This window comes from Mus pahari, chromosome 17 (genome assembly GCF_900095145.1).
Source record: "Mus pahari chromosome 17, PAHARI_EIJ_v1.1, whole genome shotgun sequence".
NCBI classification, from domain to species: Eukaryota; Metazoa; Chordata; class Mammalia; order Rodentia; family Muridae; genus Mus; species Mus pahari.
This window is the reverse complement of record NC_034606.1, coordinates 55086679-55104543: the sequence shown is the minus strand read 5'-3', so window position 1 is coordinate 55104543 and position 17865 is coordinate 55086679. Positions and strand designations below refer to the sequence as shown.

General features: G+C 41.3%; 1 protein-coding gene across 1 annotated transcript; it reads right to left on the bottom strand.

The window, feature by feature from the left end:
• Positions 1-7346: 7346 nt before the first annotated feature.
• LOC110334834 (ALG10 alpha-1,2-glucosyltransferase) lies at positions 7347-16734 on the bottom strand. Its single transcript, XM_021216801.2, has 3 exons — positions 16461-16734; positions 15217-15414; positions 7347-13540 (listed from the first exon to the last, which is right to left on the bottom strand). Exons 1-3 carry the CDS (start codon positions 16629-16631, stop codon positions 12485-12487), a joined length of 1425 nt encoding a protein of 474 aa, XP_021072460.1. The 5' UTR covers positions 16632-16734; the 3' UTR covers positions 7347-12484.
• Between the last annotated feature and the right edge of the window lie 1131 nt (positions 16735-17865).

The window sequence follows — 17865 nt, the reverse complement described above, 5'->3', positions numbered from 1 at the left end:
TTCTTTTTGCTTTAAGTTTCCTTTTAAAATGCAGTAAAATAAATATTTTTGTGGAGTTGGTAACTATGGCCCATATACAGAACGAGAAACAATTCAAATCTCACATGACGCATAAGGATCCAATATGCATTTAAAACATGTTCATGCATATGGCACCTCTGTGGGTGCCTGCAGTGTCTAGGTTATGATCACCTGGAGATGACGTTAGTGGTGAGCCACGTGGTAGGCAAGCACTGGCAACCACTTTTGAGTCTCATGAAGAGCAGCAAGTGCTCTTAACCACTGAGCCATCTCTATATCCCAAACATAAGATAATTAAAAGGCCTTTTCTTCACATGATCGATTGGTTTCCTCTCATCTTTGTATTGGGTCCTTTCATTCTCCCGACAGCCAGGAAATCCTGAAGCTAATTGTTTTCCAACTCCTGAGTGGACAGGTTGGAGACAGGAGGCTTAGCAGGTGAGAATACTTGCTGCTTTTGCAGAGGACCTGAGTTTGGTTCTCAGCACCCATGTTGGGAACCTCACGACTACCTGTCATGACAGCTTCAGGGGAAATGACATCTCTGTGGACATGTTCCCACACATGACACGCACATGCTCATACACACACTATAAATAAATGATGTTTTAAAATATTCCTTAGTAGAACACTGCCAAAAAAAAAGTTACCAAAACTATAAATGTAGTACAAATTCATGATTTTTCCAGAGTTGTTGCTTATAAAGCTCTATCTTACCCTATGGGTTGCCTTTTCTTGGGAGGGGGAGCTATGAAAAAAAAATATGGGGATAATCTTTGCTATGTGCTCCAAACACTAGAGTCTGCATGTTCTCTGAGCATCATTGCCAGGGAGAACTCCCTGGTATTGAACATGGCTCTGGCACTTGGCAGTGGAAGCAGCTTCTTAGCTTGTTTTTATTTCCCAGTTCTTGAACTGTAGATAGATAGATAGATAGATAGATAGATAGATAGATAGATAGATAGATAGATAGATAGACATCCTGGAATTATATCTTCTTTATATGACTGTCTCTCATAGTTCCTCTGAGAATTGAGTTAGTTAATAATGAGAATCCATAGACCAGAGTCTGGCACGCAGCAGACACTGGTCATTTATACTTACTGACAATAGCTTCCTGGACCCAAGACTCAGAATAATCAAAGGCAGAATGTGGATAAACCTCAGCTCTACAGTGTAAGTAACAGGTCTCCTGCTGGTCACATCCGCTACAGCAAGAGACACAACCTGGCAACGACTCAAACAAGAGACCAAAGCAGGAAAAAAAAACCACGTTGAGAGCCAGTTCTAGGAAGAGGTGCCAGGAAGGTGTTAGGTCATTAAAACTGTACCTACAAGCTTCCAGTGGCTTTCTTATTTTGTTTGTGCTTCAGCTAGAGTTATTTTCCCGTTATTTAAAACTAAGGGGGCTGGAGAGATGGCTCGGTGGTTAAGAGCGCTGACTGCTCTTCCGAAGGTCCGGAGTTCAAACCCCAACAACCACAGGGTGGCTCACCACCATCCATAATGAGATCTGATGCCCTCTTCTGGAGTGTCTGAAGACAGCTAGAGTGTACTTAGATATAATAATAAATAAATCTTTTAAAACTAGTATATTTTTCCTGGAATGAAGAACTGAGAGGCCAGATCTTCTGGGTTTAGACTCCATCTTAGAGAATCTGACCTAAGGTTGAACTCCAGTTAACCAGCACCTAGCACCAGTTTCCAGGTTACTCCCTAACAAATCTACACATCCCTGACAACCACCAATCAGGAGTAAAGCAGAAGTTTATTGTTTGGCTCCCAGCGCCAGCCATTTATGCTAAACGCCCAATCAAATGGGTACCAGGCTAGAAACCCCCCTTGCTTGTTTGCTTGCCTCTATAAATGCTTGCCTAAAAGGAGGCTCGGGCTCCATCTTCCTGTCCTGCTGTGTCAGGGTGGGCGGGAGCCCGAGCTCGAGATTGTAATAAAGAAATCCTAATGCGATTGCATAGGAATAATCAGCTTCTTGGTGGACTTTTGAGGTTCACGAACGCTTCCTGGCACAGCAGAACAAACTGGACAAAGCAAGTAGACAGACTCCGTGCTCACTCAGGACTTTCAGCTTCTCGGGTCAGTCCAGCGGCAGTTGACTCCACCAGGATTTGCCTGAGTATCCGCTGACATAGGAGAAGAAAGATAGGTGGCCTGGGATGGACTAACGGAAGCGACGGCAGAAGGGGCAGAAAACACATGGCTTTTGTTTATCGCCCCTGTCTGACTTCAGAATTCTGAAACCACTTGTAAAAACATGTTGAAAAGAAATGTTTCATTTCAATAGAAGTAGACTCACTGGGTACTATCTGGCACAAGAGTACAACTTGGTGCCGCGTTCCCAGAGAAAGCTGCTAGTTTTGAATAACAGGGAAACAACCCAACTTAAGCACAAAGGACATTATTAGAGGATCAAAGACAGAATTTTAAAAGTCTAAGAAAGCCAGTGTAAGAAGCACTTAAAATGCTCCAAGGGAAAAATGGTAGATTCTGTTAATAGTTGAAATCGAACCTTCTAAGTCAAAGGTCAAGGCTAACAGCTGAGGCTGTTTTTCTCTTATACTTGATGACTGAGACACGATGATTCAATGCTCTATACTGCTGCCTGCAACAAACGTCTAAAGGTATTTGATTTCTCAATCAATGAGCCAAATATAACAACAACAATTGAATTCTATGATGGACCATATATAAACTCCAGGAATTATAAATCATTCAGTATATTCTTAATTATGGAGACTGGAATGTAACTATAATTATCTGATTCAGCTTGTAATGAAAAGAAATTACACTGACATCAGTAATAACAGAAAAGCTCACAGAGTAGATTTAAAAGTTCTATCAAACTGACTAGAAAAGGTGTCCAAGACTGCCACCTGGAGGGAAATGTGGAATACTGCACCTTGGAAATCAAATTCCCAAAAAGCAGTTGAAATCTGCCCACCACAGTTACTTGTACGGAGGAATTACTAGAACAAGAACACTTTCCATACAAGCAGAAGAAGCAGAGCGAAAGTAGTTTGTCAGCCATATTGTAGCCTCTTTCCTACAATGTGGTGGACATTCCTCCCAAAGTGGTCTCCTACATGAAATATTATCATGCAGAAGAGGGTTCTGAGAGTCATCACTGCAGACATGTTGCGCTGACAGGATGCTCTTTGGTTGTCCCTGCCTGCCCACAGTTCTCACGCTTTCTTTCTTCTTTTCTGAGCACTAGCTCTTAAGTTGTAATACTTTTTAATCTCTGGATACGCTTGTGCTTTTGTGTGGGCATATGGTGTGAGGTACATATTTGTATGGTCAGAGGGATCATAGATTTTTTTTTTCATATGGCATTCCAGTATTTATAATTCATGCTTCAATTGAGTGCCTTTCTCTGTATTACAAAGAAGGATAGAGTCCTATGGCAGAAGTAAAGATTTCTAAATGGTTCTATTTAAGACTTACTGACTGAGATCCCTTTCCGCAACCTTCCCAGGTTCAAGGCCTGATTACATCTCAGGTACTGTCATCCTAGCTTGTTCTCTGTTACCGTCATAAATACCACGATCAGAAGCAACTTAAGGAAGAAAGGGTTTATTTCGTCTTACATTGCCGTTCAGCAGAAAGGAAGTCAGGATAGGCGCTCAAGGCAAGAATTTGGAGGCAAGAACTGAAGCAGAGGCCATAGAGGAATACCTTGTGCTGCCTTGTCCCTTGATGTTTGATCAGCCTGCTTTCTTACTCGAACCAGGACCACCTTTCCATGAGTGGATCTACTTAAAATAGGCTGAGCCCTCCCATATCAATCATCAATCAAGAAAAGGAACCTGTGGTGGCTTGAATAGGCACAGTCCCCACCCCCCATAGACTCATGCTTTTGAATACCTAGCCCATAAAGAGTGGTACTATTAAGGGGTACACCCTTGTTGGAGAAGGTGTGGCTTTGATGGAGGAAATGTGTTTCAGTCAGTTCCTACTGCCTGCTGATCTGGCTGTAGAACTCTCAGCTCCTTCTTCAGCACCACGCCTGCCTGCACAGAGCCAGGGTTCCAGCCATGATGACAGCGTACTAAACCTCTGAAACTGTAAGCCAGTCAGAGTTCAATGCTTTCCTTTGTAAGAGTTGCCGTGGTCATGGTGTCTCTTCACAGCAATAAACTCCTAACTAGGACAGCACCACAGGGCAATTTAATGAGGGCATTTCCTCTACTGAGATTCCCTTCTTGTACAATTAATTCCCTGGATACAACTGAGACAGGGTTCTTAAGTACGTAATTGCAGAGGAACCTTTTCATATTCGTTCTCTCACAGTTTAATCATCTAAAGAAGAAGGAATACGTGAAACCACAGAGTGTTAGACAAAGGCAACCAGAGACTAAATCAATAGGATTTTTACTTGAACACTCCCACTAGTGACCCTAGTGGACACTCCGAGGACCTGTGTCTGGCCCTTGCACCCCCCACTGGCTGCGGTCACCTTTACCTAGCTGGCAAGCTAACCTTAAGTTCTGAGTGTTTGCTAGGGACACCAGAAGCTGCCACTTCCCCCAGTCAACACAGGACCACCTGGATACCTTAGACATGAATCAGTATTGAGTAGCACCAAGAATGAACTTTAAGAACCACCCAACAAAGCCAGGGAAACAGCAAATAGAGATGCAAACTCATAACCAACAAAGCATGGATAGACAACAATCCCAAAGGCACAACCAACAATAAGAACCAACGAGGATAAACAATGTGAAAAACTAAGTCAGGGTGCCTCTTCCAAAAGCTATTAATCCCATAGTGACGGTCCTTGTTTCGACAAAGAGAAACACTCAAGAAAGCTCGAACTGTAATAAACGTTGAAATGGAATATTCAGTAAGACTAATAAGATCAAAGCCTCGCAAACAGAAGGAAATCAAGTAAATATATAATATCAGAACTTAAAGAAAAATAAAGTAATTGAATCACTTAGTCAAAGAAAGTAAGAGGCTAAACTCATTAATGGAACATCCAAGTCCTTCGGGGAACAATGAAAGTCCCAACAGTGAATCATAGCCATAGAAGGAGAGGAAACCCAGGTCAAAAGCAAATGACTTTCAAGAAAGTCACAGAAGAAAATTTTAGGAAAGGAATTTCCATTCAAATGCAGAAGTACACAAAGCACAGTAGACAGGTGCAGAAAACAAATTCCCTATGCCATATAATAAGTAAACAGATGAAGTTAGAGAAGATTTCAATGAGCATGGTGGTCCAGAACCACAAAGACAAGCACCATGGGTTCTCTTCAATATGTGAAGCCTAGCTTCAAATCTTTAGGCTTTAATTTAAGGAGGGATCAGGGCAGAGGGATGGGAAAGGTGACAGAGTAGGGAAAAACATTTAACCCAAGCTAAGAATGTATGAGAAGCCGTGTATTAAACATGTAAGCTAAAAATAGAGATTTGGAAGGGAGACAGCCTGTATGTCTGCTCCTGAAAATAAAGGATTATTAAACAAAAACCCCAGTGCCAGGCATGAGACACTTTCTTGTGAACTGTTGGGTCAAGAACACCTCAGACTCCCCCCAAAATATATTCTTGCTGCCTTTTTTGATAGCCCACCAGAACCAGTTGGTTAAGACGGCACACTTGGTTGCCAAGTAATAGAGAAATGAAGCTGGAACTGAGCTGGATGCTACATTCCTATCGGCTAGTTTTTATGATGCTGAAATGTACTATGCAGGCTGTTGTGGGGGGAGGGGAGAGGGATGTCAATAATCACACCCAGGTGTAAAGTCTATTAATTAAGATACCAACCTTCCAAGCAAAATGCAACCACCAATACTAGCACAACTATTATGGGGTAACCAGCTCTGCTCACTGGTTAGATATGGGGCCCAATCCACAAGAAGGTATTCATAAATGGTGTTGCAAAACTTGTTAATAATGATAATAATAATAATAAAGCCTATGGATGGAGAAGCCTTAATTAGGCATCCCAAAGGCAAATTACTACTGTTCTGGAGCTAAATTAACAGTGTGCCAATCTACTTGTTAGTAACTATGCTACTCTCAACCGTAACCTAAGCTCATGTTTGCCATAGATGTTGGTGAATGCAAAGATGCTGCTACAACTTTCTCTAAAGCTCATATATTACCACAGGAGAGCAGGCAGAATTTAAGAGACAAAAGACAAGGACTATGAGGCGCTATCTTCTGGAATGTAGTCATGGCTTCACATCAGCTGGGGCTGCCTGCTATGGGCCTACTGCACGCTACCAAGAATCGAGGGAAGGGATCATGGAGTCTTACCCTCCCTTCTCTACTACTTGCTACTAATGAATTCTTGGGATTTCAGGATTCAGACATCCACAGTTCCAGATACAGGAGGTGCAGTGAAAGGAACTCAGAGAATGAAACAGAGGGGTCATAAAGACTGATCAAACCTGTCTTATGTGTTATCTTTAGTAGCTAAATGCTATATAAATAACGGTGGGAAAAAGAAATGGTTCATTCCCTAAATGAATCAAGTCCTACAACTCTACCACTACCCGCCTTTCCACAGCAAGTGGAAGGGCAGTCCTTGTCTTTAGCTGTATATCCACTGGTCAGATCCCCAGGCTGCTGGCTCCAAATCATCCATGATCACTCTCATCATCCTGTATAATAAACTCAATGGGTCTCAAATCGGTATGTAAGGGCTTGCACCACACAGAGGTGGGGGGGGGTTCTACCAATCAGAATTTACTTTACATATGTACAAAACTGACAGACTCAATAAAGAGATTTTACTAGGTGGACCCACACTCATATATCATTTCCCGGGGATACCAATAATGAGAAAGCTGAAATGACCAACTTATGCTGTGACAGGAATTTAAGACTGCCAAAACAGCTGTAAATAGATTGTGTCCAAGAAAAGAGTCACAGAGAGAGCCCCAGAAGTGTGCTGTATGTTAAGTCTTTGGCTGACCTTAGCAGGATGGGGGGAAAGTCCACACCCAAGATTGAAAACACTGCAGTACTAATCCCTTCCTAATGGCCAAGTCCAAGTCCAAGGTGTGAGACTTTCCAAGGTAGAGGTGTTGGAATGTTTCAGCTTTTCTATGGATCTAGACTAACACAAAAAAACCCAATCCAGAAACTCAATGTGACCAGTTGACTGACCAGTTACTGTGAAAATATTAGTAAATTATGGATACCCATGGGTAGTGATGGGTACTTCTACAGATACTTAAAATGTTAATACTCCTTTTGTTTCAAGACCAGTAGTTTAAAGTTGGATAGGAAAATGGCTTGAAGTAGAGAAGGTGGAAAGAACAGTCAGCTCTCAGTTTGGACTAAATAAATATATTGAACAATTATTTTAAAAGCTTTTATTCTTATAAATAGGTTCATTCAAGAGTTTAAATGACATAAATCACAATTTTAGAGTCAAACATCTGCAGTTTTTAATGTAACAAAATGCAAAACATTAAAAAACCTTTAAAACATATCTTCACATATTTAAAATAAAGGTCAAATTCTTTCAAGATTTAAAAATCACAGATCAGTTTAAAACAACCATTTATTACCGAAGTTCTTTTGAGAAATTAAGTTGTAAGCAACTATATCTCTACTGGATATCAAAGATCTTTGCTTCCTTGTTTATAGGGCTGTCATCTCAGCCTGCAATGTAGATTTTGTGTTCACACAATCGGAGGCAGTGATGGCACATGGGAGATGAAAGATTGCTCTGGAAGAGACAGTTTGTATGTGCCTCAACTGCCTGACCTAGAAGAATAGTGGAGTTCTATTTTACATGGAAAAATTTTCTAAAATGCTACAGAAATGAAGGTAGATTGTGTCCTTCGCACCTGTCAATCAGCTGCAGCTAAGAGCCCGGATTCTTGTCAGGCTGTCTAGCTCACAAACCAGAGCTCACACAGCTACTTTGTAACATTAGACAAATAATCTCTGCTTAGTCTCCAGTATTAGACAAATGCACACTCTCTCCTCAGTTTCTCCGTGTGTGGTACAGTTAACACAGAGAACTAAGAAACAGTGAGACAGAAGTAGACAGTACAGGTTGCTTCCAAACCTATTACCGCAATCAGAAACAAACCGCAAATCCGTGAGGTAAAACAACAGTTCCATTGGCAGGGTATGTTAGGTCACATCATCTGAGACATAATCATGGAACAAATGACTTTTGGTTGTATATTTCCCTTCACTTCAGGTAACTCAGGAACCATTTTCAGTCACAGTATACCAAGCAGGGCTGAGGATGCGGCCCAGCTGGTAGAGCGCTTGCCTATCAGGCTTTAGGTCCTAAATTTGATCCCCAGCACCGCATAAAGGAGGCGTGCTGCAGCATGCCTGTAATGGCAGCAGTCCAGAGAGAGAGGCAAAAAAGAATCAGGAGTTCAAGGTCATTCTTGGCTACACTGAAAATTCCAGGCTAGCCTGGATTATGAGACCTTTCTTGAATGACAAACAATAATTAACAAAGGTGAGTTATAAATCTTTGTGGTTCAAAACAATACAAAACTATAAAAAGTTTAATCTAGACTAGTAGAAAAAGTTATATTACAGGAATACATTAAAACATAGCACATTGTCATCACCTAGTAAACATTTCATTACAAACTTATTACTCACTACTTTCCTGTTCATCACTACAGGGGAAACACAAAGACAGTTCTGTATTGACAAAGAAATACAAATGTGTGTAAGATAAATACTTCTACATTACCGGTACACTGAAATTTTATACCACCTTTGGCTTGGTTGTATAACTCAATTTCAAAAACAGGATAACAACAGCTAAACATCCACCTTATTTCAGAAACAAAATATATGAAAGGCAGAATACTTCAAGAGATTCTTGAACTTGACTTACCAAAGAATATAAAGATTAGCTGTAATAAAACCCACGTTTAAATTGGCAGGTTTTGAGACCCCCTGAAAAAGACACTATGCTCTATCTACTCTCTCAAGTCGGAAGCTTTCCCAATGAAATATTTTCAGTAAATAAAAAACTTATTTAGGGGAGCTCTATTCCCCTGAAAAGACTACTTAATTAAAAAGAAAAGGTGTATTTTTGTGAGTTAAAACCTATTTGTTGACCTCTGGTCTACATTTAAAGCAATGGATAACGTATAATGCCTTCAAGTAACTGTAAGAACTTGTTGTTATGGGAGCTATGTTTTTCCAATTAAACATCAACAATTTAACAATGTCTTGTAATAAAACCTAAGTGTTTATCATTTTATTCGTTTTCCTCTAAAAAGCTCCTACAATTTCAGAAACATGACTCACACAGTAACAAGCTATGAGAGGTCTGACCAGTAGAGTAGCGACCTCCATTTTCTCTTAATGAGCTTTGAGTGTGAGGCACAACAGCAACAGCTCACAGCTGTGTGTGTGTGTGTGTGTGTGTGTGAACCAGCAAAACACTATTGATAAAGAGGACTACTGCAATTCTTTTCATTCTTATTCATCTTGAGCAGGACAATACAGGGCTCAAATAAACTGATCAAATTTCTAAATGCAAATTCCATATAATATTTACTTTCTTGAAAGAAAAATACATCCTAGTGTTGCTTTAACAGTATGTACGATACGAAGAAATGGCCACTATCTCATCTTAAATAACATAAAGAAATTATTGGATTACTTATTATCACAAAATTTACTTTAGAAATAACTACCAAACATTATGGAATTTAGTGCTGGAATCATGGATATATTAAAATTGTGTCACCAGTATCTAATTTACTATATATCATCTCTTAACAACATATAGCCATTGACTTCATATGCATAAAATGCACCCAAAGAAAAGTAAGTCCTCCAAAGAGCTAAAACCCAACAGAAGATGTTCCTAACTGGCTGGGATGTGAGGATTAAAGTAGGGCAAATCACCTAAACTTACTGTAATACTGAATGACCTTGCATTTTAAATGGTATTATTAAAATCATATCCTGCTGCAGACAGCAGATACTAAATGTGCATGTCTGCACTTATCGCTATAGAAAATAACATTCAGAAAACATGGAGAAGGGGTCAGGATGGCTATTACAAAACACAATTTACTTCCTAAGATTAAGTTGGTTATAAGGTACTTTTCTAGAATATCCGCTTCCTTCTATATTGAAAACTCTAGTCAATACCAATTTACTCAATATACATCATATAGCGTATTTATGGGCTTCACGAACATGGAATACAGCATGAATCCCTGCTGAAATACAGTAGTACTCATACCAGGTACTAACTAGAGTTCAGACATAACATTCTCATTTGAGATTAGGAACAAACAAACGTCCTTCAACAATTTGTCTTTTTATTCTGGAGCCAAAATCAAGGACATTTTTTTTCTATATCTTATTTTAATTTCCTCTATGAAAAATATTATGTACATTATACTTGTCTTAACATTTAAAGACTTTCTAATTGCTCTAAGACAATAAACATGATTTTATCTGAATATAGTTTGAACTGGACCTAAAATATATGTTCAGTCTCTAGGAATTATAAATGAAAGCTATGAATCCCTTCTCCTCTCTAGACAAAGGTGATGAGCATAATGCGGAAATATCCTGGAAATATCCTAAACTATTCCCTAGAAGTAAGCTGCATTGTGTATAGTGGGTATTTTGTAACAGGACAAACACAGATGTCTATGAGAACAGAAATTCCTCTTACAGGAGTATGTCCTGGTGTAAAGGGCAAACACTACTTCCACATTTGGTGAGATGCAGCCCTAAGAGAGGGATCCACGGAAAGCAGAAATGTAAGCAAATGCACCGCACACAAACTCTTACTACATCTGGGAAACGAGGCTCTGCCTGTGGATTTTCACATAAAAGTAGAGCTGGTGAAACATTACTGAGGCCAAAGGAGCTCAGGCAAAAGACTAGGCGTTCTCATGAAGGCTTTAGAATTTAGAATTTCCTACTGGAAGAGAGGTGGAGAACGCAGAGCCCCTTCAGCGGGTGACACTGTCTACAATGACCTGTTAGCATTTCTAACTTAAATGTGTGCGGGTGGTGGGTGATATGCAGGTGAGCACGGGACACTGCAGAGCCAGAGCCTGCACTCAGTGCCCCAGAGGTGGAGGTGTACGTGGCTCTGTGCTGCCCTAGGAGCCAGGAACCACCACCCTGGGGTTCCTGCAAGGGTGGCCCAAGCTTTTAACCACTGAGCCCCTTATGATCACTAAGTAGCCAACAAAGTCAATTGAGCCTAATAAAAAAATACTTGATAATTCTTTTTAATATTTAAAGCAGAAACATAATTTGCATCAACAGTAGCACAGAACCGAAATCGAAACAAAGCAAACCCCAGAGTCACACCTAGTAGTCACACCTAGTAGTGCTCACTAAATTATAAAATGAAACTAAACCAATGACTTCTCACACCTTCTGAGTTCTTCCGGTTTGTTTGAATAATAGGGACAAATGCAAATTATATGACCTCAGCCATTTGGCTTTTTTTTTTTTTTTTTTTGGTCTCTCAATTAAAAACAAACTTTTACTTAAAGCTCTCATCAAGCACATCTTATGACATACCCCCCTCACCCCCCCCAACACACACACACACACACACACCCCAAAATGATGTGGGACCTATGACTGGGGCCTTCCTTTAAACATTTTTCTAGATATAATCAAGGGTCTCCAGGTAATGTTACCCTGAATCAGAGGATCCCAAAACCCAATGGCAGTAACTGCATAGGAAGCCAGTGGAGACAGTCCTATGAGACACGGACAGACTGGAGGACCTGTCCAAAAGCAAGGCCCCTCTAAGCAGTGCTGGGTGAGGCATACAGGGACATGGACTCTCAGGTCCTGAAGGAGTGAGTGCTGCCAACACTTGAATTTAGGAGCTGCCCTATACGAATGTGAGGAGAAACTCTGAAGCCATAAGGTTTGTGGCTGGTTTTGTGCAGGCGCCCTGGATAACTAACAGGGCAGTATTTCAGAAGATTATCCATAAAAAGTATTATGATCAACACAGTTTATCTTTGGCCTGCATAAACTTCAAATAAGGAATTCAAATGTCATCGTCATTCCTATGCCCTAAATTAAAATACCTGTTTCTTAGACATCCCAAAGCCTCTAGTGCACGAATTGTTACATCTGTACATCTATTCTAAGATCAGAGCCATATTTACGACAATATCTGGCAATTTCACTCAGAAACACTGCTGGGTCATTTATTTGTAAGTGGTTTTCAACTCACTTACTGTTCTTTACAAAAGAGAGTTGGTGAGGAAGTTCAAGCACTGCACAGCTTATCCAGCCCCCTAACCTCTACACACACAGAAAGTTCCCCAAACACTGAAAAGACTTTCAAGACAACTGCAAGCAACTTTATTAATATCACTCAGAGCTTTTAGGCTAGTCTCAAACTTAATTCTATTCACTTCCCTGAATTTACTTAAAAGAAATTCCACTTCTATTTACCCAGTTATTTGCTGTAGAACTTTTAAAGTTCAAAATATCCCTACCACTACCACATAAACCTTTGGATGTCCTGACTATTTGGCCACTGAAAAGTCTTGTTCAGAAAGATATAAAAAGTTACAAAATTAACGACTATATAGCAACCCAGCTCACAAACGAGTCTAGATATGGGTGGCAGAGGTATGTTAAGCCTATAAATCATGTACGGTAAAATGAAGTAACGGAATTCTAATAGTTTCTGAGGAACTGTTGAAGCAACCAAGCATACAAAAAACATTAAATTCCAGAAAATTGACTTAGCCTTTAAAGAGTCAGCTATAGCCCAACCAGCAAAAATGTAGGCTGGAACTAATAAATATTTGACAACTTCATGTCTCTGAAATACTCTTTTCCACACATAAAATGTGTAATGCCTATTGTCTGCCAGTAAATACTTATGGACATAAGTGAATTTCCAAACCAAAAACATGGAGACTAACGTAATCACAAAGAACTGAACTCTACGTTTCCAAACTAAGCTAAGGAAAGTCTTGACTTTGGTCAGAGAAAGTAGGTGAGGGAAGGAGAAAAAGGCAGTAAAGGAGAAGAAGTAGAACAACTGAGGAAAATGGAGACAGGCCTCGTGACTACTCCGGTCGCCAATGACAATCCCACCATTAACTACCACAAAAGCAAAGAACGCCAACAGCAGAAGCATGTAGGGCCAGGTCAACAGGAAGAGCATCCTCAGGGTCTTCAGGGACATGGAGTACACCAGCAGAAACTGCAGCACTCTTCTGAGCTCTGAGAGCGGCCCCTTAACGGGGGGAAACCTCTCCTCCTTCTTCTTCTGCAGTTCTGTTTTCCAGGCTTCGCTGCACTTCTGTGCAATAAGGTGGCCTGCACAGAAGGCGGCCCAGATGATGTTGGTCTGACGAAACATGAAACCACAAAACCCAAGCAAGGCCGAGGTCCTATGGTTGCCGTAAAGACACATCAAATAAGCAAAAAGAGTGAAGAATACAGACCCAGCTTCTGTATAGTAAAGAAAGTTAAAAAAATAGAGGGTTGGAAATACTGCTAGGGCTAATGTCGACAAGATTCTCTGGATACTTGAAGAAGCCTTGAAGGAAAAAGAAAAAGCACTATTTTTAGGATAAAATAAATATGACATTTTCTTGCTGAATTAATAAAGAGATTTATTTAAATATTCACTGAAGTTTAATTTAAATGAGTTGTACTTCTGGCTTTGCAACACCTCTGGTAATTGTTAATTATATTAATAAGCTTGGAAACTGTTAAAATACTAATGAGGTACAGCTCTTAATAGCTTAAAATATTAAGAATCAAAGAAGAAGGAGAAAAAAAAAAAAAAAAAGCCAGGCAGTGGTGGCNCACGCCTTTANTCCCAGCACTTGGGAGGCAGAGGCAGGCGGATTTCTGAGTTTGAGGCCAGCCTGGTCTACAAAGTGAGTTCCAGGACAGCCAGAGATACACAGAGAAACCCTGTCTCNAAAAAAAAAAAAAAAAACAAAACAAAACAAAAAAAAAAACAAAAAACCAAACATCCAAAAAGAAAAATCACAGAAGAAATCATTTAGTGGCCACTGGATCTTAGACACTGGACTAAGGCACATGCAGAGACTAGAACACAGTTAGACGTGGCCAGCTGTGTCACCCTAAACTTAGTCTTAGCCATCATCACCACCCTTTAAAAATAGCCCTTCAAATCTCTACACTGGAGTCCACAGAAATGTGCAAATAGTACTAAATACCTTGCCCATGATCTGCTTTTTGTATGACAAAATTACAAGGATTTTTCCTTTTAGAAAGCATGCAGGCCTACTCTAAACTCAAATGTCTTCTTTTTCCTTTTCTGACAATTTTAGTTAAGTGTTTTGAATCTCTTTGATTAAAGTCCCCCTCAGGCCAGGTGCGGAGATGCATGCCCTTAATCTCAGCACTTGGAAAGCAGAGACAGCTGCATCTCTATGAGTTCTAGGCCAGCCAAAATTGCACACAGAGATTGAGATCAACCAGAGTTAAATAGTGAGACCCTGTCTCAATCAACCAATCAAAAGGTAAAGCTCCACCACAGCTTGTAAACTTAGCATATATTACTTCTTGGTGCTCCTGAAACTTGTAAATGCGTTTACGCAGCCTGCCTTTCTCCTGTCACTCCATCAGGCTGAGACAGTATTTCTCTGCTGCTGTCATGTATCGTCTGAATCGTATGACAGTATTTTATGCCTACTGCTGAAAGGACCTTATAAACATTGCTGCCATAGCTGACATTTATTGAAGTCTTGCAGTAGGTACTAGCCTAAGCACCTTACATGTATTAAGCTCCTTTACTCTTAATACGAATTCAATGAGACAAATTTATTATTACTAAAATCACAAAGGGGGTAATCTGCTCAAGTTAAAATAAGCTGTGGCCAAGATTAAATTTAAACCCAGGCAATCTGCCTCCAAGTCTTGAATTATGAAATCACACCAAAACTCCTCAACTAAAACTCATTTCCACTAAAGAGGACCTAAGTTCCTGAAAAAAAAAACGTGGAACTATTAAATTGGTTTTGTTCACTAACAAACATCTACTTTAGATTTCCAAATACAGTTATTCCAGAATTTAGATGCAAGTATCTTCTAACTATAAGTAGAAAATTTCCACTTAGCTTTGAAAAACATACACCAACGCTCTAACTGGTAGACATTTTCTTCCGTATCTTATAAAGCCAATTCCTAACTGTGGACTTTAGTGCACAGAAACTTGTTATAACTCCATCCCGCACATACCTTGTTCCTGGGTTGTACCTTCCTGAAGAGCAAATACAGTAAGTAGAAGTTGCCAACGCTGAAGAGAAGATTGACAAATCTGAGCACCCCAATGGAGCAGATGATGTGCTCCGACCATCCAAGGATCCAGCTGGCAGGTTTGACCACGCCCACCGACACCAGATACAGGCCAGGTAACGTAGTGATCATAGGATCCCACTTAAAAAGTAAAGGCCACCAGTCAAGCACAGCAATAGTTACCCCATTGATATAAAATGCCAAAAAAAAAAAAAAAATCAAGTTTCATTTGTCCCAATAATGAAGAACTTGGTGAGGATAGTCTATGACATAATTAATAAATCCTGGCAGATTAGATATCTCTTAAGTTTTATTTTTAAGATTCAATGTGTGTGCCCATGCACCTGAGTATTTGCAACATTTGAATGCAGGCACCCGAGGAAGCCAGAAGGTGGCACTGGATCCTCTGGAACTGGAGTCACAGATGTGACTGCTCAGTGTGGGTAGAGAGAAGTCTGGTAGCCTTCTCCCAGGACAGCAAAAGCTCTCAACCACTGAGCTACCACCACAGTCCCATTTTAAGAACGTTTTGCTCCTTGTTTCAAATCTGTCTGCTATTATTAAGGTGACAACAACCAACAGACAGCAAGTTGTAATCATTTCTACTTTCTAAGGCTTGCTCTTTAGAAAAATGTATATTCTGCGACTAAACTGTCCAGGTCCCAATTTTACAAACCACCAGGCAAACAATAATTAGAACTCTGGTGGATCTTAAAGATTCTTTGCACGGTGTATATTTATGTAGTCAAAGATGCATTTTAAAAAAAAAAAGATGCAATCTGACTAGTTGCCAATTTAATCCAGACAACAGTAAGTTTCTAAGAACAAGAATGAAGTTAAAATAAAACTATCAACTTTTTGGGGCCCTAAGATTCTCCACTCCGCGTTCAAAATACCGGGTGGAAAAGCTCATGGGTAAGCTTTAGGTGTTTTTTTGTTTATTTGTTTTTGTTTTTCTGCATTTTCAAGGGGGCACCTGCATGTCTCTAGTCCTAGGGCTTAGTAAGACAAACTGGTCAACTGCCAAGAGGAGCCATCATCTATATGCATTCACCTAACATAAGCCATAAATCTCGGGGCCAGGTACAGCTCCCTTCACGGTTGAAGTCTGGGAGGGCAGCCGGGGAGAGAGGTAAGGGCACAGGCTGGGAGGATGCGTCCCCGGGGCAGGGCCAGCAGAGACCAACCTGCGACAGGGAGAAGCGGCCCTCGCAGTACCGCTGCGCCTGCGGCAGGTGGAAGATCTCGTCCATGTACGGCTCCCGCAGAGCGCGGCTGAAGGCGGAGAAGAGCAGGCAGGACACCAGGAAGGTGCAGCTCAAGGCGGCCGAGAAGTAATAGCCCTCCAGCTGCGCCATGGCGGGCGAGCGGGCGGCCGGGCAGCCGCGGCAGCCCGGAGCGCCGAGCCCCGGAACGCGGGCTCCCAGGCCCAGCGCTGCGGGACGAGGGACGGCAGGGCCGGGACGCAATGGATGCTGGGAGAGCGGTGAACGGAAGCGTGGGGAGGGGGGAAATCACCGGTTCCGGAGCGGAGCGTTTCGGCCACGCACCGGATGGTTTCCCTGTCAATCACTGCTCGCAGCTCGCAGAGTGGCCAGAGGCTGAGGGAGGGGCGGGTCTGGGCTCGGGCGCGGGAGCTGTTGTTGTGGATGCTGCCGCCGCCGCTAGGCTCTGGAAAGCATGAGTGTCTTGTGCTGTCTTTCGCTCTCCAGAAGGCGATGCGGGTTCCCAGCTTTCTAACCTCCAAAGCTCCCAAACCGCATTCGTTTGCGGTTCTCCCTGTTCTCCGTTGCCAGTGAGATGAAATGCTAGAACCGTCATTACAATGCATTTCATCGCATCGTCTCTGGCGGGTAGTGAAGGTTGATGCTTTTTAGATTGAAACATGCAACCAGCCCTTCGCTTCAGGGCGACTTCCCCCTTTGAAGAGCCCATTAGTTTACAGGGCAGTATTTTCCTGGTGCCCGGTGAGGAGTTGGGGCATTGTAGGTGAGGAATTCACTTCTCTGTGAATATAATTTTGGTTGCTATTGCCGTGGGTGGTGGCTCACACCGGTACTGGCAGCATTTGAGAGGCTGAGGCAGGAGGATTGTTCCCAGTTCTAGATCATTCTGGCCTGGGACACTGTAAATTTCGTCCTTAAAAATAGATAATAAATAGTCAATAATATCTGTTTCTGTTGGAGTGCATTTCCCTAAAATGTGACCTTATGTGTCTTAATGTGTGGGGCGATGGAGTATTTATGTGTGTAGTCTCAAAAAGTGGTGCTCACATGTATGAAGTTGTAGGCTACGGAGACATCAGATAACCCTTTTACTGTGAGATTGGAATTGAGGCTGACGATGGAAGATTTTTGAAGAAAGCTGAAGACAAAGTATGTTTTCAGCACGGTTGGTGATGTTTTGTAGGAAAAAGCTTCTGGTAACTTTCAGGTTGCTTTTGGCAGCAACACACCACAAAGCAGCTGAGATTTCTTTTAAATTGTCACCTTGGCATCGTCAATTCAGTTTGTTTTTTTGTTTTTTTTTTTCCCTGAGTCGTGGCTAATTCAGCTAATTTATGGAAAGTTCCTCGAAAGAAACTGAGTATTG